Source organism: Esox lucius, chromosome 7, assembly GCF_011004845.1.
Source record: "Esox lucius isolate fEsoLuc1 chromosome 7, fEsoLuc1.pri, whole genome shotgun sequence".
Taxonomy (NCBI): domain Eukaryota; kingdom Metazoa; phylum Chordata; class Actinopteri; order Esociformes; family Esocidae; genus Esox; species Esox lucius.
The window spans coordinates 20,105,622-20,127,577 of NC_047575.1; the positions used below are offsets into that span (position 1 = coordinate 20,105,622).

Genomic DNA, 21,956 nt, shown 5'->3' on the forward strand with positions numbered 1-21,956 from the left:
AATGCAATTTGTAAAAGGACTGTGTTGATGTAGTGTAGTTTTATACTGTATCCTCTTAGTGTTAATGCAATTTTTGAAAGGACTGTGTTGATGTAGTGTAGTTTTATACTGCATCCTCGTAATGTTAATAACATTTGTAATGGGACAGTGTTGATGTAGTGTAGTTATATACTGTCTTCTATTACTGCTATTAATACCTTCAGGTCTGGATATTCTCCTTTTAAGACAAACTGAAACAGACTCTGGCTCTTACCAGAAAATCTGTTTTTTAAGTAAGGGCTACGATGGAGTTGTTGAATCTGAACAGATTCCAGAGAAAAATATAACAGAGGAAAATAACAGTTGTGACATGATTATTTATTGAAAATAAAAGCACTTTTACTAAAATGTTCAATTAAAAAAGAAGATACTAGAGAACTGTCTCACGTTATGACAGTTTGTAATATAGTTGGTAATTAACAATGGAATACAGTAGACTTTGCATTGATTCATAGGTTCCCTGGTACAGACGTACACTACTCTAAGGCCGTCTGGAGGCCGCAAGGACTCTTGTTTAGGAATAGATCGATATGTTCATCGTAAAATTGTTCATCGTAAAAAAAGCATACAGGATTAATGGATGCTGAGCCATCATCAGGGCTCTACGATCCACTACTACATAATGATACAGAATATGACAATGAGATTCCAATACCTTCTCACTGAAAGAGAAGTTATTCACAACGGGGAGAATAAACAGTAGACATTTCTACAGCACAGCACAATCATAGCATGCCTCGATACATGTATTTCCAGCCAGCTTAGTTCTGTATGCAAGTATTTATCAAAAAACTATGTTATTTATGTTTGAAAAGGGTTGTTCATCACTTGTTCCCTCTTGGAGACTGGACTGTGTATAACAGCAAGCCAAGCTATTTGGCAGGTCCCCCCATTACCAAGATGCTGTTCTGTCTTTGATATCTTGCTTGAAGTGGATGTTCTGGTCGACTAATGGCCTTCTGGAGTAGTACCTAGTAATCCAGGGCGAGGAAATGGTTGGTTGGTGTCACATCTTTCCATCTCTGCTGTTGTAATGCTGATAGGCCAGGAAGATGTGTAAGGGGTATGGTGGGCCATTTGCCAGACATTTGGTTTGGGACAGGTGATCCGACAGTCCCTTCATACTTTTGGAGGGGAAGCCAGGATTATGTTATTTCTCTTTCTGCCGCAGAGGATTAGGAAACTGGCTTGGTGGCTCCAGGCCACAGGTCACCCTTGCACTATAAAAATAAAATAAAAAACATCAAAAGTGCTAAGGAAAGCAGCATTGAACAAGTGGAACATTTTGCAGTGCACGCAGAAGGACATTACCTGGAGCCTCATAAAGGTGGCCAGCCACTCAATCAATTCATTCTTAGATTCACAACACAGATACCTGAGAAGATTGCAGAAGAAAGGCAAGTGTGTTAAGAGAGTGCAAGTACTCCATTACCACACTCCTCAGCGCTCTAGCCATAGGATTCACCGTTGAGGTACTACTGGAGATACTCACCACCGCTGTTGGTCTCGTTCTACCTGCTCACACACCACAGTCATCCCCCAGCTGGAAGAACAGACAACTCTCAGTACATAATATGCACAGTTGATATGGAACAAGATATAGCCAAACGGCCGACAAAACAGATCAGTAATCATGGTAGGGTTGACTGTCACCATGACGGTGGCTGTAGCTTCTTCTTGATGCCATAGTAGACACGTAGAGCATGGACCGGACACTCCCTCTCAGGCTGAGTATTCTGGTGAAGAGCAGAAACGGAACACTGTAACTGTAGTGTCATGATCGGCAGGTCATTCACACAGCCACAGCTAATTCCGCCTAAAGACCCTGGACACCTGTACTTATTGACCCACAGGTCATCTGAACATGCAAAGAAGAGTACTGGCTACGCCCCCTCTCAAAGTTTCTTCCTAGGTTTTGACCCTATCAGGCTTCCTAGCCACTGTGCATGAATTTCTTGTTGTTTACATGCTTAGATGGGGGCATCTGTTTAAGCACTTTGTGACAACTGCCGATGTAAAGAAGGGCTTAAATTTGATTAAGTATTGCTCTGTAAATTATCCCACCATCCTCTCTTACCTTCACATCTTTGTAGAGCCTTAACGAGGTGCTACTGAGCACACAGAGGCGTCTGCTAAAGGTCCTCTTCCCCCTTTGACCCTTTTCTTCCCTGAAATGAATCAGCCCATTTCTTGACACCTCTATTCTACCTGCTATGAGAGAGGACATCCAATCATTCAATATCATGAATAAACATGTCACCTCCTACTTCTTTCCCTTTGGATTTGTTTTATTTCTGCAGTATGTATTCACAAGTGTTCTTTACTAGGCTGGAATGTTCATCTATAATGTTAAACTAGTATCTATATACCTATGTAGATGAGCATGGCCTCCATGAAACCATTCCTCTTCACCATCAGGTAATCGTCTTTACCCAGAGAGATGTAGATGGCAAAAACCTGCTCCTGATAATGCATAGGACGCTCTGTTGGGGAACCAGAGAAAAATGCAGCAATGTTTGCAAACTGAGCACCAAAGTTCAACATGCAATATAACGACATATAAAAAAGATATGAAACTGTCCAAAGATATTTGTGAAAGAGTGGGACTGCATTCCAGTATCCCAATAAAACCTGGATCTGGATGTTGATACCCTGCAGTACTGTAGACCTGAGTTTGAGAACCATTGTGGTAAACTATTACCCATCTCCTGATTGTCATCAACCAGAAAGCAGCTCCAGTAGTCCCCCTGCCGTGTAGGGATGTTCCTGCGTCTCAGTGCTTCACACACCAGCTCCTCGGCAGTCATTGCCTGGGAGATCTGAGGGAGAAATGCAGGAAATAAGACACTTTGGCCTATAGATTTTAAAGTCCAAGGTGAAAGGTGAGTTAACATAGAGCTGACCTGCACCAGAACCTCAGAGCCCTGCTCCTTCCTCTCCACGTAGACTCCACATATGGTGAGGGTTGTCTACAGAACAGGAGAGACACGGCAGGCCAACAGCCAGGCCAACAGCCAGTGTCAGTCCATTACACAGGAAGAGACAGATAATAGGACAATAAACTGGACACAATATGGATATTTATATATTAATAACATACAGTAAAATAAGAGAAAGTTGTATTTTGCAATTATGTTTTCATTGATTTAATCTTTTTTGTCTTAACTGTAATGGTTTCCCTATTGAATTTCTTCAGGTTGTTTTGGAAAAAGAAGGGTTAATATCCAAAAGGAAAAAATATCCAATCAGAATTTTTCATTGGTAGTATCTTGGTAGAAATAATCTATCTGGGATCAACACTCATTGGCTAGACCCTCAGGCTGTGAATAGAAGGTACCAACCAATGTCATTGACATTAACTTCAATTAGACCAGCATTTTGGAATGACAATAGAATCAACTGATCACAAAATGTCCTGTAATAGGTGGGACATTTGCATGACGCCTCAAGGCCCTTTAGAGTGCGTAAGTATACATCACAAACTCCGAGCCAATTAGCGAGCCTCATCTTGTTTTCTCACGCTTGAGCCTAGCTAGCTCATAGACATAATATGAGCTTTATTATGTCTATGAGCTAGCTGGCTAGCTTTTTGCACTGAGTGTATGTAAGTATGGCGATGGCCTGGCTGTGAGTCCTGGCTTTGATAAAAATGATTTATGTAGGATTATAAATCAGGAGAATGGACTTTGTTTTTAAATGATAATCATAATGGTCAGTGGACTTGTTGTTTTCATCTACAGCTTTTTTTTAATGCCATCTCATTCCTATCATTTTGAATCCAAAGTGTAAAATGTTATTTCAACTGGTTGTTTGGCAAAAACAACCGTAATGACGTTGCAATTGGAAGTATGGGGTACATGACATTGTACTTGTTGTGGTGGATTTTTTGTTGCATGCTGGACATCGAATATAGTGCAACTTTTTTCTCTCTGACAGCATATACTGTCCGTGGTCTTGTAACACTGAGTAGCTTTGTGTTTGAATTTATTCTGCCAATATTGGAGTGACTGTTTCGGCAAATGTTTCACTAACAACACAACCGTATTTAATTTTAACATGGTTCCTGCTATCTGTATTTGCAACCGTGTAGGATTGCTGCTTCTGAGCAGGCGTGGCTTAGCACCATTTGCCTCTGTCATCATCAGATAATTGCTTCTACATAGGTCTGCAAAAGAAAGGTCTCAAGTCATGCTCTGTATACACAGGCATCCGAGTTCACTATCTGTATGTATGACGTCAGATCTTTTTCCGCAACAATAGTCACGGTTCGCCGCTGAATGTAGGTCATTAGATCAGAAGAATAATAACACTCAAGAGATAGATAGTATTGTTAATTAAATATATATAGTATAGTTAATTAAACAGATAACATAGGTAATGAAATAGGAAGAGATAATATAAGACTCTGGATAAGAAGGGATAAAATAGGTCAGTCAATTCAACACAGATGTTAACACACTGCATGTATAAACAGGTTGTTGTACATACAGCTTCCTATTTATAAATAAAGATAATTTTTTTACCTCAATGCAGTGTTCCTCCTGTGCTTTGATGACATGAGAGATCATGTCCAGCTTAATCTGAAGCTTCTCTGCATCCACCTGCCAAACAGAAAGAGAACACGTCCATCCACCTGATAGGATCATTTCATTCCTGGTGACAATACAGCACATTTCCCTCACTTGGTCTTCTATTAATAATCAGTTAGAGATCAACTCACGTTGAAGATGTCCTGGTAGTTCTGAATGAGCTCCTCTATCACCTGTGATGCGTTGTTATCAGAGCCATCAGTCTGGAAGAGTGTGGGGCCAAACACGATGGCCAGGTTGTGCTTGTTCATATGATTCTCATCTGCAAAGCACTGGATGCTTTGGAGGGAATGTCAGATATGTACAATACATTTTTGGTGTGTCAACTAGCACGCTTTGAGCTTTCAAAGAAAAACAAGAATAATGTGTAATTCCCCAGGAATGGTATATTCAGTCAAGTGTACCGACCTTGATCCCATCTGTAATTTTACAATGCATGACCTCTAAATCGGGCCAGAGGTCTCAGATACCATTGGAGTTAAATGAGACCAAACTAGGCCCCTTCTTGGGACCCCCTAAGCATGCATTTTTATCAAAGGCTGCGTTGTTTGCGTTATATTAAGGACATGTAATTAGACAGTAGAAGTGTTAACTTTTAATGTGTCTTGAACACTACCAATCATGTTTTCATCTGATTGCCAAACAAATCAGTTGAAAAAAGTAGGCTGTCCTTCACAGGTTCGTCCCAAACAGTGCAAAGTGTATATCCCTGTCACCAGGGCTGCGCACAGACTTTTCAAGAGACGTGGTGAAACTGGAAAAACGGGCAAAACTGTTGGCACACACAGACATGCGATGTGTCGGAGTGTGTGACGGGCGTAACAAAGACGGACAAACCATGCCGTTGTAGTGCGTGATCCGCATAACGAAAGACTGTCTCTGACAGTCAATATTATAAAGGTATATTACCATTTAATGGACAAAAATCATGTCAATGCAAAAAGCTTTGTGGTGCTTTAAAATGCACTAAATGATGAAATACCACAAATGACTTCTGGAGAGTCATGTTATTTCATTATTATATTGGCCGTAGTGCTATGCTCCTGAAGATGTTGTGTATGTCCTACACGAATGCACACATACAAACACAGAAAGACACACATGCACACACACACACACCACATCTGTTCCATTATAGCCTGTGACTACAGTCAATTTACAGTCAACCCAGGAAGTATACATCAGTATCAGGTGCAATTTCTGGGTTTGCCTCAGGAAGACCTTCTTTCATACAACCCTTTCTAAGAGCTTGCTGACAGGAATGTGGCGTCTAACAGTTGATTTTGAAATTATTTTCCTAATCTGAGTGGATCAACAACATTTTGGCTCAGTTTAGCTTACATCTGTTTGGTTTTACTCCTGGTATTGAATGACAAAGTACAGATATGTGCACCCTCATACAGGAACAGGTGAAAGATATCAACACAGTTCCTGGTGACTGAGAAGCACAGGAAAAAAAACAAAGAATTTCATTACAGACACCACTTGGTTGTTTTTTTCTTTTAAATATTCTCGAGGAATGCCAATACAGTCACCAACCTGTTTGGCAGGATAAAAGAAGTAAGGGTGCCAGTACTTTTCAAGTACTCAGTATGTAACTTTACACTAATGCTTATTTGTCAATTTCAGCCATTTTGTTTTAGTTACTAATCTGAAAAATACTCTGATTTTGCAGACCTGAAGGTCAGCCAATCATTTCCACAAGAAATGTTTTTCCAACAAAACTCAAAATCCATCCATCCATCCATCCATCTTCTTCCGCTTATCCGGGGCCGGGTCGCGGGGGCAGCAGTCTAAGCAGGGATGCCCAGACTTCCTTCTCCCCAGACACTTCCTCTAGCTCTTCCGGGGGGACACCGAGGCGTTCCCAGGCCAGCCGGGAGACATAGTCCCTCCAGCGTGTCCTAGGTCTTCCCCGGGAAGGCGTTCCGGAGGCATCCAAAAAAGATGCCCAAGCCACCTCAGCTGACCCCTCTCGATGTGGAGGAGCAGTGGCTCTACTCTGAGCTCCTCCCGGGTGACCGAGCTTCTCACCCTATCTCTAAGGGATCGCCCAGCCACCCTGCGGAGAAAACTCATTTCGGCCGCCTGTATCCGGGATCTTGTCCTTTCGGTCATGACCCAAAGCTCATGACCATAGGTGAGAGTAGGAACGTAGATTGACTGGTAAATCGAGAGCTTCGCCTTGCGGCTCAGCTCTTTCTTCACCACGACAGACCGATACATCGACTGCATTACTGCAGAAGTTTTTCCAACAAAACTCAAAATGAAACAGAAAATAATGTACTCACCAGTGTAAGTGGTTGATGACAGCCCCCAAAGTAGCTCTGTTGACTGGGGGAAGGCTGTTGAGGAGGGCCTTGTACTGGGTCACTCTCTTACTCTCACTGACACCTGGTGGACAAAAAAGAAAAAACGCGTAATACTCACATTACAGCATACTTATTTGATTGTTTTCTCCCCCAATTTAGTGATATCAACATTGAAGCCCTGCCTCATCACACCCACTCCCTGCGGACTCTGGAAAGTGAAAAGAAAAATATCCAATACCATACTCGTGCTTATCACGCTGCTTGCTCAACCAGGAAGTCTAAACCGATATCCTTACACGCTGGATGAAGCACAATTGAGCTTGATTGAGCTTAACGGAACCAAAGCCAACATAGTGAATTCTGAGTGTGACGAGGCAATACAATGGCAATTGATTACTAACACGCAAACCCTACAGGACGCAGGCCAATTGCACCTCTGTCTGCGTGACCCCTGGGCTAATCCACAAGCAGGATTCAAACCCTGCTCCAAATTTCCCAGCTAACTGCAAGTTAGTGCTTTTTCCGCTTCAGGGGCCCGCAGCCCACAACTGTTCAAAATGTAGCTATCAACTGTAAGACTGCCAAGTTGATCAGGGATAAGCAGTGGTGTGGTCCATCAATATTAGAATGAGGTCAGGCCAAACTCACTAGTGGTGTGGAGCCATGGCAGAGAGGCCTGGTGGCCATTGAAAACCCCACCGTCCACCTCCCTGAGGAACCTCTTCAAGACGTTGGCGATGTCATCCACCTGGTGCTGCTCTTCCTTCAGACGGACCCGGCGGGCATCAGAACGGAAAGACAATAGCAGGGAGGCAATCTTGGAGTTCACGCCACACTTCCGATAGATGCCCTCTGCCTTCAAACCTGGGAAAATCCCATAGGGGAACGAACAGACATTGAACCATTAACAATGACTAACAGACACGCTGAGTGAGTCACACACACACGGTGGTAAGGCTGTGGTAAGGCTGTGGTAAGGCTGTGGTAAGGCTGTGGTAAGGCTGTGGTAAGGCTGTAATCTTTCCCCCCCAACAGATCCCATGCTAGGTCCACCCACCGTACTGTGTAATGTAACTCATGCAGAGGTCCACGATGACAGGGACGTCGGAGTTAGTTAGCTGCTGCTGTTCCAAGGGGCCGTCTCCTCTCCCCGAGCCCTGCAGGAAGCCACTCAGCCAGCCCCGGAAGTCAGGCCTCCTGTCCCCCTCAACACGCAGGCTCCTACCTCTGCACACCAACACCACAACACCAGCCTCCTGGTGCACAGCTGGGACAGCATCAACTGTCTAAATGACCATGCCAATCACAGACACTCCAGTACACTGTGCTCCGACAACACAATGTCGGACCATGCCAATCACACAATGTCTATTATTACTGCTTAGTAAGAGTGATGGTCTCTTATTGAGTGAGTGAGGGCCTGACTGACTGTTCCCTTGTTAAATAGCATTGTGGTTAGAGAAGCAGACTCCCACGCAGGGGGACCAGTGTTCGAGTCTCTCTGCAGTCAAAGCAATTTATGCATTAGGATTTGTTCAGGACAGACAAAAACGTCACTGGCCACAACCTTGAGAAGCTATGTTAAGCCTAAAATAAAACTGTTTACGGTTACATTTACGACTACTTCTTGTGGATTTTCAAAGCACGCATCCGTGCATGCTTTTTGGGGTAATATCCAGTCGATCACAACCCCTTGCACAGTAAAAGAGGAGGCATTTCCACGATTCTCTCATCTTTTCACTTGACGAAAAAGTCAGTTATAGTTAGTTATTGTATCAATGTCATTCACGAATGAAAGAAAAAGGAACGTTCTTGTGCCATGAAATGAAATAGCTTTGGCAGTGTAAAGTTCATATTCATTCTCACTAGCATTTGCTCAGTTCTTATGACTATTCCAAGTAGTAAGAAGATACTAGTAGGCTTATTACTGGCTAATAAGCTGTTAAAACGGCCAGTGGCAAAAGCCATAGAGTTCATAGATGCGATTAGTGATGGAAGTAAACTTAATAAGAAATGTGAGTCAATTTAACCACAATGCTTAATGGTCTAGCAAAATATTCAAACTTGATGTAATGTTAATGTGTGAAAATGATTTACTTTCAAGATACTATACTGACACTTGGCATATACATTCCTTAACCACTACAGCACAAAGCTATATATGGTTAAGGACACAGCCTGTTACATGGGAGACCCAGGTTGGGAGACCCAGAGAGGCAAACAACATTCATCCCTTCTAATCATGGGCCAGTTGAACTAGGCTTGCCCGGTTATTTTTCTTGTTATTATCGATTCTATTATCCACAGAGGGACAAAGAGCGCCCCACGGTGGCAGATTCAGGAGGGACTCACAGAGTTCTTGTAGTTTTCTCAGGTCAATGGTCTGCACTTGGTCTGCTTCATGATGGAGGAAAAGCAGCTTAGAGCCACCCAGAGAGAACCAGCCTAGGTAAGGGCGGTGGAGGTGCTGCCCCTCAGTGTAGCGCAGCCTGCCCACGCGCTCAAAGGACCAGCACACCAGGACCTCTGCTTTGGGGGGCACCAGGGCCTGACACACACACAGTAAGACCAAGGGATGTATTACACTAACAAAACCCATTCCTTGTCAGTCACAATAAGAGCTGTGGATACCTTGGTAATGGCCTTGGTCCACCCCCTCACCGTCTCAGGGCAATCTTCCCCGAACAGGTAGACTCTCCCAGTGTCATGGTACAGCTCAAACGAATGAGCATAGCTACATCATGACAGGAAACAAATATTCATCATACAATATGGAGTACTGTATAACGTGGACCTAAAACCCTTATTCTGAAGTGTTATCTATTGTGTTGTTTTACCCATGTTTCCCTGGTGGATTTATCACCAAACACAGGACGTCGCCAATCTTCATCCCTCCACTCCGGCTGGAGCTCTTCTCATTCTCATAGTAGCTAAAGTTATCCTGATCCAGAGAGCACCAGCGACGACTAAAATCTACAAAAAACTTGCTCATTGTAAACACTGGCACTTTACGATGAACATTGTCACTTTACGATGAACACTGTCACTTCACGATGAACACTCAACAAAATATAGAATGACCCACCTCCTTTTGCTTTTGACTCTGTAACTGCTCTTGTTGTGGACGCAGTTTTGAACAGATATCCAGTGTGTGAGACAGGGAGAGCAGCCTTTATTACTGGTTGATCTCCAGCCCTTGACCCTGGGATCTCTATTGATAGGAAATACACTGATCAGCCATAACATTATGACCCCCTGCCATATATTGTGTAGGTCCCCCTTTTGCCGCCAAAACAGCCCTGACCCATCGAGGCATGGACTCCACTAGACCTCTGAAGGTGTGCTGTGGTATCTGTCACCAAGACGATAGCAGCAGATCCTTTAAAACCTGTAAGTTGTTAGGTGTGACCTCCATGGATCGGACATGTTTGTCCAGCACATCCCACAGATGCTCGATTGGATTGAGATCTGAGGAATTTGGAGACCTTTTGAACTTGTGTTCCTCAAACCATTCCTGAACCATTTTTGCTTTGTGGCAGGGCGAATTATCCTGCTGAAAGAGGCTAATGCCATCAGGGAATACCGTCACCATGAAAGTGTGCACATGGTCTGCAAAAACACCCAGGTAGGTGGTACGGGTCAAAGTAAAATCCACATAAATGGCAGGACCCAAGGTTTCCCAGCAGAACATTGCCCAAAGCATCACACTGCCTCTGCTGGCTCGCTTCCTTCCCATAGTGCATCCTGGTGCCATGTGTTCTCCAGGTAAGTGACGCACACACACCCGTTCATCCACGTGATGTACAGTGGGGAGAAAAAGTATTTGATACCCTGCCAATTCTTTCGGTTTTCCTACTTACAAAGCATGTAGAGGTCTGTAATTTTCATAGGTACACTTCAACTGTGAGAGAAAAAAATCCAGAAAATCACATTGTATGATTTTTAAATAATTAATTTGCATTTTATTACATGACATAAGTATTTGATCGCCTACCAACCAGTAAGAATTCCGGCTCTCACAGAGAAGCCCTCCTGTTCTCCACTCATTACCTGTATTAACTGCACCTGTTTGAACTCGTTACCTGTATAAAAGACACCTGTCCACACACTCAAACAAACAGACTCCAACCTCTCCACAATGGCCAAGACCAGAGAGCTGTGTAAGGAAATCAGGGATAACATTGTAGACCTGCACAAGGCTGGGATGGGCTACAGGACAATAAGCAAGCAGCTTGGTGAGAAGGCAACAACTGTTGGCGCAAAATGGAAGAAGTTCAAGATGACGGTCAATCTCCCTCGGTCTGGGACTGCATGCAAGATCTCACCTTGTGGGGCATCAATGATCACAAGTAAGGTGAGGGATCAGCCCAGAACTACACAGGAGGACCTGGTCAATGACCTGAAGAGAGCTGGGACCACCGTCTCAAAGAAAACCATTAGTAACACACTACACTGTCATGGATTTAAATCTTGCAGCGCACGCAAGGTCCCCCTGCTCAAGCCAGCGCATGTCCAGGCCCGTCTTAAGTTTGCCAATGACCATCTGGATGATCCAGAGGAGGAATGGGAGAAGGTCATGTGGTCTGAAGAGACAAAATAGAGCTTTTTGGTCTAAACTCCACTCGCCGTATTTGGAGGAAGAAGAAGGATGAGTACAACCCCAAGAACACCATCCCAACCGTGAAACATGGAGGTGGAAACATCATTCTTTGGGGATGCTTTTCTGCAAAAGACAACTGCACCGTATTGAGGGGAGGATGGATGGGTCCATGTATCGCGAGATCTTGGCCAACAACCTCCTTCCCTTAGTAAGAGCATTGAAGATGGGTTGTGGCTGGGTCTTCCAGCATGACAATAACCCAAAACACACAGCCAGGGCAACTAAGGAGTGGCTCCGTAAGAAGCATCTCAAGGTCCTGGAGTGGCCTAGCCAGTCTCCAGACCTGAACCCAATAGAACATCTTTGGAGGGAGCTGAAAGTCTGTATTGCCCAGCAACAGCCCCGAAACCTGAAGGATCTGGAGAAGGTCTGTATGGAGGAGTGGGCCAAACTCTCTGTTGCAGTGTGTGCAAACCTGGTCAAGAACTACAGGAAACGTATGATCTCTGTAATTGCAAACAAAGGTTTCTGTACCAAATATTAAGTTCTGCTTTTCTGATGTATCAAATACTTATGTCATGCAATAAAATGCAAATTAATTACTTATTCATCAGACCAGACCACCTTCTTCCATTGTGCCATGGTCCAGCTCTGATGCACACGTTCCCATTGCAGGTGCTTTCAGAAGTGGACAGGGGTCAGCATGGGCACCTTGACTGGTCGGCGGCTACACAGCCCCATACGCAACAAACTGTGATGCACTGTGTGTTCTGACATCTTTCTATCAGAACCAGCATTCACTTTTTCAGCTATTTGAGCCACAGTAACTTGTCTGTTGGATCGGACCACACTGGCCAGACTTTGCTCCCCACGTGCATCAATAAGCCTCGGCCGCCCCACGACCCTGTTGCTGGTTCCCCGCTTTTCCTTCCTTGGACCACTTTTGATGGGTACTGACCACTGCAGACCGGGAACACCCCACAAGGGGCTGCAGTTTTAGAGATGCTCTGATCCAGTTGTCCAGCCATCACAATTTGACCCTTGTCAAAGTCGCTCAGATCCTTACGCTTCCCTGTTTTTCCTGCTTCTAACACATTAACTTTGAGGACAGAATGTTTACCTGCTGCCTAATATATCCCACCCACTGATAGGTGCCATGATAATGAGATTATCAGTGTTATTCACTTCACCGGTCAGTGGTCATAATGTTATGGCAGATCGGTGTAGATAGGATGATGTAATTTTGTTTTTAATTCAGAAAATCAAACTGAGAACTAGGTATATTTTACAGTTGAGCCCAAAATTATCCCCATATTCAAAACCCATACAAATACATTGATATGAAATACATACTGTTAGAAAACCAATCAAAATGAACAACAAATAAGTTATAAATCAACAATTTCAACTGGCTTACAGGTGCCAGAACCAGAGGTTAACTGTGCTAGACAATCCAAGATGCAAGACAATCAGTGATGTCACCTCTCCAGACCAATGAAGTACAAATTGAGGAATGAGGCTGTGTTCCCTGATCCTACCTGTGCTGTGGTTCCGAGTGAGGAACTCCACTTGTAGTGTCTGTCCATAGTGTTGTGCCATGGACACAGGACTAGGCAGCTCAGGATCACCTGTATAAGAGTTCACATCTGCTCCGCAGAACACCAGAGCCAGTGTCTCCAATACATCACTTGTCTTAATGTTATTGCACAGAGCCTGAGAGAGTGGGGGGGATTTATATTGTTCTCAACAAGTGTTAAGCCCCATTAGACTTTTCCACGTTTAATTGCTTTACAGCATAAAATCAAAATGGATTTAATTGCCACTGATCTACACAAAAAAGTCCATAATGTGAAAGTGAAATAGAATCTACAAATTAAGTACAAATACAACAAAGAAAATCATTGATTACACAAGTATTCATCCCTTTTAGTCAGCGAGGCATTTTTAGCAGCAATTACAATTGTGCGTATATTTCGATAAGTCTCTACCAGCTTTGCACATCTGGACACAGACATTTTGACCCATTCTTCTTAGCAAAATTGCTCAAGCTCTATCAGGTTTCATGGTAAACATCTGTGAACAACAATTTTCAATTCTCCACGTTTTCAATTGGATTGATGTCCAGGCTTCGACTGGGCCATGCTAGGACATTGACCTTTTGGTTTTAAGCCACTCGAAATCAAAGGGAGGGAATACCAGCGCAATCAATAATTATTTTAGTATGTAATAAATTCAGAAGAATTTGCTGGTTTTATTTTTCAGTTAGACATTATGGACTTTTTGTAATGATCAGTCACACAAACTCCTAATAAATCAATTTTGATTTCATGTTGTAACAAAATAAAATGTGGAATGTTCAAGGGGGTAAATATTTTTGAGAGCGACTGCATATGTAAATACATATAATTTAAAAAAATGTATGTAAAGTCTAAATTATATGTACAGTCTGAACTTGAGAGAGTAGATAAGAGTGATTTTTTTTTTACAGTAGAGAGCCTCACTTTGTTGAGTTCTTCCTGTTTGGCAAACAGTGCATGATAGTTGCGGTATTTCCCCTGACAGTACTTTGCAGTAACAAACTGTAGCCGCTCCTCACTGTCACTTGATGGGCAGAGTGCCTCGCTTGGTGGCAGGTTAGCTGCCCAGAAAAGGTTTACCCTGTCGTTACCAAGTAACCGGAACACCTGTTAAACAGGGAGTGACATTAGATCTTTGACCTGAAAGATAAATTATTTAGATGTACATGTAATATAATACCACTATACAAATAAGGTAGGAAGCATTGTGTGAGGAACACTAATAGAGGTTGCCAGTCATACGGTTGGAGAGTTTGAGGTTACTAAGACATTAAGTTGCCATGCCTACCTGAATGAGGCTATCAGTCCATAGATGTTCATCCGTTCTCAGACTGCAGACTTTGGACACACTTTGTCCCAGACCCCTGTGCACTCCTAAAGCACAGATAGAGACTGGATTGCAATATACTCTAACAGGCATTGTTATAATCCAATGGACGTATGGTTTTTTATCCGTGCTGTATCATTATAGTGCAACTGTTAAACAGTTTCAGTCTGATTATTAGAGAGTATTATCGCGATCCAATATATCGGATTCGGGATTTTCTCATTTGGCACGTCTCTGTACCTGCACAGCACTTGCAGAGGACAACACAAAGGTTGACAGAGGCCCAGTCTGGGTTGGGGGCACCACAGTCTGCACATCGCTGGTTGGCCTCCTCAGCCCAGATCTTCTGGGCCACCCTGTTGCTGGAGAGAGACCGACCGACACAGGCCTTCAGGGCCTCCACCCACTGCTCCCTCTGCTGCTCAGACTCAGCCATGAAACTGAGAACACAGAACAGGGTGTAGGTTCACTGTTGGACGTGGTTAAGGGCTCGTAGAGTTCAGAGGTCACTCACCTGAATGTCCTGCAGAAGGTGGTGATGTTAAAGGACCGTTTGTCTGTGCTCGTTACAGTAACCATATTCATCTCAATGGAGGTGATGCCAACACCCTGGTTGTGCTCCTGATGACACAGAACATCAAAGGTGGTTGGTTTCTAGTCAACTTGGCTAACTTGTCTTAGCTCCACTTACATTGGTCATAAATTGAGTTGATAAAGCTACTGTAACAGGTTGGAATTCACCATCCCCAACAAAAACTAAAAACAGAGACCTATCTGAAGTTCAGAGTTATGTTTTCTTTTCTTTTTTCAATACCTGTATCTCACAAAATGAAAGAAACAGGTAGTGCATAGATAGGAGAAGAAAACCTTCTGGTCCTGGATGATGTTAAAACAATCAGAACAAAGTAATTAAAGACAATTCTGACTAGTTCTATATGTTACAATGGGGAAGATAAAGCAGATTAAAGCCATCAACGATGAAGATAGAATAATTCAGAAAAGGTCAGAGTTAAGACAGTTGGTTGTCTTCATACACTGTTGCGACTGCTCTCCTTGTTATGAGACAATAAGATCAAAGCTGCCGGATTCCTGACAGAATTTTTTTTTTACATTTAAAATATATCCCAAAATATCAATTTTAAAGCAAAACTGAAAGTAAATTTTGCCAATTAGAAGGGAGAGATTGTTATAATGCCTGTTACTGAAATTCATCTCATGTCTTAACAATGTACTCAATATGCATAACAAACTAATTATGTATTTATTTATGTTTTTACATTTTCTGAAATGTATGTACATTTTCTAAAGTTGAAATGAAACTACTCTGCATAAAGCCTTAAATCGTGGTCTTTTTGGTCCTAGTTTCATATGGAATTACTCCTTTGAGGACACATATGATTCCAAAGGACTTTCATGCCTGATTTATTTTAATCTTTTGGGTTGAAAATGCATGCACGCATGCACCATGGACACAAACCTCAGTGCTCCTGTAGAGGAAGACCCTGTCAGCACAGATGACTACATAGACTTTAGAGCGCAGTCCATCCACCTCCAGGTATCCTTGCTTACTAATAGAGACTCCACCATTATGCTGTCCACTCATATCACTGACGTTCATAAAGGACATCTCCACTCTTTTACGATGCTGCTGAACCGTTGCTTGTAGTACTGACACCCATTCCTCTCTGACAGCTGAAAACAAACGCACTGATAAAACCGACACAGTACAATATTTGAACCGTTCCTCATTTTGATTATTGTTATGGATACCTACTATTGTTCTCAGAACGAAACAAGAATGTCCGGTTCCTTGTCACCACTGCAAACTTCTGCCCTCCAACATTAAGCACGTGAGTGATAGATGCTATAGCAATGATCCGCTTTGAGTAGACCTCCTGTTGAAAAGGGAATGTAGGAGTGAGTAGGCTGGGTTCGCGGGTATAAGAATAGGAGGCAGTATTCATTGTCATCGTGTCAGTCTACAGAATCTTAACCTTCTCGTTGTCAAAGTATCGTAGGTACTGTTCATCCAACATCACCCAACGCTTCTGGAACACAAGGCTCCTGTAGATAAATCAGTGATCACTTACACTCTGTTCCATGTGCGAGCACATTCACACATTTACAGTGTGTAGGCTCGAACAAACCCATATTCAAGCACTCACACACACACACACTTGTTTTACTAAACTTGTGAGGACTTTGTGGGATTACAACATATTTAAATCTAACGTTTTATTTTTTCTAACCCCTGACCAAAACCATAACCCCTAACATCCCATTAGAATCTTAACCCTGAGCCTATAAAATATGTTTATATAAGTGAGGTCTTACTAGTCATGACATCTGGCCCTCATTACTATAGTAGCACACATACAATACATACAAACATACGCATGTACCCTCCTCTCTTACCCCTTAGGTGGGCTCTTGTCCAACCAGCCCATTTTGATAACAGGAGAGTGGTGAAGATCTTCAGTCTGGTATGATCGTGACAGTGTGCTACCAAGATAGATGCTGTCTTCATCAACAGATCTCCTCCTGAAAAAAAGGGAGGCAAAATCAGTAAGGACCTGATATCACAAATCTTACGTACAAAACGTAATCTTAATTACAAACTAAAGAGATCAACAAATATAGTTGCTAGACTCTTTTATGGATAATACAGATATTAATATTAATGTATTTTCTGTGAACACATTAAAACAATGTGCAGTTTAGAATTTCAATAGCTGTCTGATTATATGACCTAGTTGCTTCAAATCAATGTTGCATACTTCAGAGGGGTCACACATTTCACAGCTTTTGGTTTCCCAGTTAAGCGCCCACACAATTCTAGAGGAGTATTTAGAAATTTACATTTTCAATAGCTTTCTCAAGTTACAGAGACATAATTTTACTGCTAAATTATTTCCTACAGAGAGCAGCATGTTGCACAGCTTTTGGATTTCCCCAAAAACCTTTCCAGATTTTTCTAGAAATACGATCTTTATTCGATATGGCAAAATTGCTTGGAAATTCAAAAGCTCCCTGATCACATGATTTCAGTTTGTTTTTCAATTGAATTGTTCACATTATAGGTCACATTAAAAGTGGAAAAAGTTTGGACATTATTTATCTTTGTCTCATTCTTTTACATCACAAAAACCTGGCATTTTCACAGGGGTGTGTGGACTTTTTATATCCACTGTAGATGCCACAAATCCCTGTTTTGAAGCATCAATATGATATGTCTCAGTCACATGCTGAGAAAGCTATTGAACATTTTTTGTTTCAAATAATTCTCTAAAATTGTGAAGGTGCTTAACTGGGAAACCTAATGCTGTGCAATGTGTGACCCTGCCCTCTGAAAATCAGAACAGCGATTTGAGGCATGTAGGTCATCTGATCAAGGAGATATTACATTTCAAAGTGATTTTGTCTTATATATGTACTTTTAGAAAAATCTGGATTCATTATTTGGAATAATGAAAACTAAAGGTTGTGCAACATGCTGCTCAATGTACGGAATAATGTAGCATCAAAATGATATGTCTGTCACATGCAAAGAAAGCTATTGACATTTTTAGTTTCAAATACAGGTGCAGGTCATATAATTAGAATATCATCAAAAAGTTGATTTATGTCACTAATTCCATTCAAAAAGTGAAACTTGTATATTATATTTATTCATTATGTTTCAAATGTTTATTTCTTTTAATTGTGATGATTATAACTGACAACTAATGAAAATCCCAAATTCAGTATCTCCGAAAATAAGAATATTACTTAAGACCAATACAAAAAAAGGATTTTTAGAAATGTTGGCCAACTGAAAAGTATGAACATGAAAAGTATGAGCATGTACAGCACTCAATGCTTAGTTGGGGCTCCTTTTGCCTGAATTACTGTAGCAATGTGGCATGGCATGGAGTCGATCAGTCTGTGGCACTGCTCAGGTGTTATGAGAGCCCAGGTTGCTCTGATAGTGGCCTTCAGCTCTTCTGCATTGTTGGGTCTGGCGTATCACATCTTCCTCTTCACAATACCCCATAGATTTTCTATAGGGTTAAGGTCAGGCTAGTTTGCTGGCCAAATAAGAACAGGGATACCATGGTCCTTAAACCAGGTACTGGTATCTTTGGCACTGTGTGCAGGTGTCAAGTCCTGTTGGAAAATGAAATCTGCATCTCCATAAAGTTGGTAAGCAGCAGGAAGTATGAAGTGCTCTAAAACTTCCTGGTAGACGGCTGCGTTGACCTTGGACCTCAGAAAACACAGTGGATCAACACCAGCTGATGACATGGCAACCCAAACCATCACTGACTGTGGAAACTTTACACTGGACTTCAAGCAACGTGGATTCTGTGCCTCTCCTCTCTTCCTCCAGACTCTGGGACCTTGATTTCCAAAGGAAATGCTAAATTTACTTTCATCAGAGAACATCACTTTGGACCACTCAGCAGCAGTCCAGTCCTTTTTGTCTTTAGCCAACTTTTTTGTTGTCCAACTTTTTTCTTTTATAACGAGACAAACCCGTGGTATCTAGCTTAAATTGTTTGCGAGTTATTGAGCTTTAAATGTCTGAATATCTGTCAGATGTCGAACGTCAAACTATCTTTACCACGGTGCAAAACCACAGCACGTACTTAAAAATCTAACAAATTGTTGAGTTGCAGAACTGGTAGGTGGAACACCATCACGACATACAGAAATAAAATCACATAAGAAACTAAAACAAAACACCAATTAAACAATTACACTTGCGTGTATTCAATTAAATTCCCGAATGTAATTGAAAATGGGAAGTAGCCTACAGTATGTTGTGAAACTATTGTGACACAACACTGAAATGTTGCAAGAAGGCTACTTACATATTTGGCCTTATGATAGCCTAGGTAGTCATTAGATCTCTTTCGCTTTACATGCATTAGTACGCTGTAGGGATGCTGGAATTAGAGAAGTGCTGAAACATGCGCCGGGAGCCAACCTGAGCCTTTTATTAAGTAATTGTAATTCAGATGCCCACTTAATCACTGTTTGAGTTTCTAATATGTGAGAGGTTCTATGAGAAATATTTAGGCGACTTGGATGGCAGAGATAATAACCTAGGCTACTAAATTAATAGGGATCTTGTAAACCTTATTGCTTCCAACCTGAAATACTGAGAACAGACATGTTTTCAAATCAGTTCCACTGTGTTTATTTAGACTCACCTATTTCCTCTTTGGGTTATGTCCTAGAGCAGAGTTTCCCAAACTAGGGGTCGCAACCCCATGTGGGGTGACCTGATATTGAAATGGGGTCGGGGGAGAATCTTTTACAATTGACTCTCATTGCCGCAAATAAAAAAATAACAATTCTATAATTGTTCTTCACCTGGTTGGGGTCGCAAGAACTTTTAGATATCAAAATGGGGTCGTTGGCCAAAAACTTTTGGGAACCCCTGTCCTAGAGCCTCCCTATTGTTTTTTTCAAAAGGCTACATTTACACTGGCTACCACATTCTGATCTATTGATTCTTAGTAAAAAATAAAAGGCATTCCATACAAACATGTAAAGCAATTAAGAATAAAACACCTGTTTTCCTCAAGATCCTGGTTGATGTCCTCATTCTCAGCCTCATCCCCACTTAACTGACAGAAACCCTTCTGGAAGGTCAGCAATGCATCCTCCTATGGCGCAACATGCAACAATCTATCAAAAACGTAATACTTCACACTTCAATAATGTGTGTGGAATAATAACTTGGCCATCACTGATAAAAACCCCCATCACTCTAAACATGTGCCATCACATAAAAGAAGAGGCAAATGTAGTGTCTCCCAAAAAAGCACACTTACCTGTACATAACTATTATTATCGGCCATGACGTCTGTTCCTGGTCTCTTAACTGCAGATCAGTTCAGTTTAGCTGTGACAAGGAAGTGAAAACAAACTACAGAAGTCAAATGGTTACAGAGAAATGGTTATAGCTTTCCAACCACGTCGAGAAATGTATTGCTACAATTAACATGGCAATGTAAAAATGTGCCCAGTGTGGTTTACCACTGAATAGTTCTGAACACCTGGTATTACACACCTCTCATGTATTGTCATGTCATTTCATATGTCATTAAATCCCAAGGCAAGTTAACATTAATGGTTTTATGGGGTTCAAGTAGGGATGGGAACCATCGGGTTGGGATAGTGAGCCTTATTCCCATAAGAATGATACACTCATCACAGCACTAAAGAATGTTGGCTTTTAAGAAGCTATTTCAGGCTGATGTTCCTCATGAAACTGCAATCACTGAACAAACAGTCTTTATTTGACATTTACAGCAGCTTCTCCATGACAACTAACATGTCATGGCACAGGGCCACAGGCTCATAAGTAACATTTAAATTAATATTTTGATCCCGATTAGCTCCCGCCAAAGCAACCGCTACTTCTCCTGGGTTCCACAGAAAACACAAAACATGACAAATAATGAACATATAGACTGATAAACCAGAACAGAAACATTTAAGGTAACTTAACATAACTTGATCAATGTGTGTATGGCATGAGAATTATTAGTACAGCCTACCTGTACTTATTTTTCTCTAAATTCTACACCACAAGGAATACAAATCTGGGAAGAACACCACTATTCTGAGTTTATTTAAAACATAGATCACTGCAAAAAACTGTTATCCTTTGGACATAAGATGCTGCTGATATGTGAGATATGCTAAATCAAGGAGTATATCCCACATTTTGGTGTGTGATATACTCAAAATCAATGTACTATAGTAAGAAAATATCATTGAAAATATAATATTTTCCACTGCAGTATTTTAAACTTACCCCTTCAATAGTCTTGTTTGCCTGTCTCTAGAGAGTGACATATGAGTGGTGAGAACATTCTTTTATGTTTAAATGAGGAAATGAGTGTAATGTTTTGGGACAGAGCCAGAGAGACCGCGAGATAGTGAGAAAGCTAAAGAGACTGGAGGGCAGCTACAAATGTAATAATCTACGAGGGTTAAGCATACCCAAACCACTGGAGAAAGACTTTCACCCCTCCAACCACATTCACTGATAAAGGAAACCAAAGTTAACTAATCACTCATAGGACTAGTTAATCCCTACCATTAGCATCACATAAAATGGCTACATTTAGAATCAGGTGCACCAAAACAGGTGTAAATTATAAAAAATAAAAAAATTGAGAGGGTCCAGCATTCTAAAAAGAGTATAAACCTAGTCTGGATTGGTCTTAACCTTATGGGTATGTGGGATAACACATGCCAAGACCAAATGACCTATATGACGTCCCAGAAGAAAGTGCCCATGAGTCTGGGAAGGGTTACAAAGCCATTTTCATCAGAGAATTCATCAGGAGATTGTCTTCATCTGTCTAAAAGGTAAACTGGATATGGATCTTGCAACAGGACAATGATCTGGCAACAGAACAAACACATAAGCAAAGCTACAACAGAGAATGTCTAAAATGAGAATGGTCAGATCCCCATTGAAATGCTGTGGGGGTTCTTGACGTGGGTTTA

The 21,956-nt window shown here is 41.8% G+C and overlaps 1 protein-coding gene across 1 annotated transcript; it reads right to left on the minus strand.

Moving 5' to 3' along the window:
- Window positions 1–336: 336 nt before the first annotated feature.
- arap1a (ArfGAP with RhoGAP domain, ankyrin repeat and PH domain 1a) lies at window positions 337–21,311 on the minus strand. Its single transcript, XM_010897110.4, has 29 exons — window positions 21,256–21,311; window positions 20,267–20,337; window positions 20,004–20,098; window positions 16,860–16,985; window positions 16,439–16,508; window positions 16,219–16,339; window positions 15,922–16,136; window positions 14,959–15,065; window positions 14,685–14,884; window positions 14,406–14,491; window positions 14,042–14,224; window positions 13,079–13,253; window positions 10,026–10,151; window positions 9,778–9,913; window positions 9,572–9,674; window positions 9,293–9,488; window positions 7,998–8,207; window positions 7,589–7,804; window positions 6,920–7,022; window positions 4,760–4,907; window positions 4,563–4,640; window positions 2,943–3,008; window positions 2,741–2,858; window positions 2,409–2,522; window positions 2,117–2,250; window positions 1,693–1,775; window positions 1,532–1,582; window positions 1,351–1,414; window positions 337–1,259 (listed from the first exon to the last, which is right to left on the minus strand). Exons 2-29 carry the CDS (start codon window positions 20,291–20,293, stop codon window positions 1,215–1,217), a joined length of 3,396 nt encoding a protein of 1,131 aa, XP_010895412.1. The 5' UTR covers window positions 20,294–20,337; window positions 21,256–21,311; the 3' UTR covers window positions 337–1,214.
- Between the last annotated feature and the right edge of the window lie 645 nt (window positions 21,312–21,956).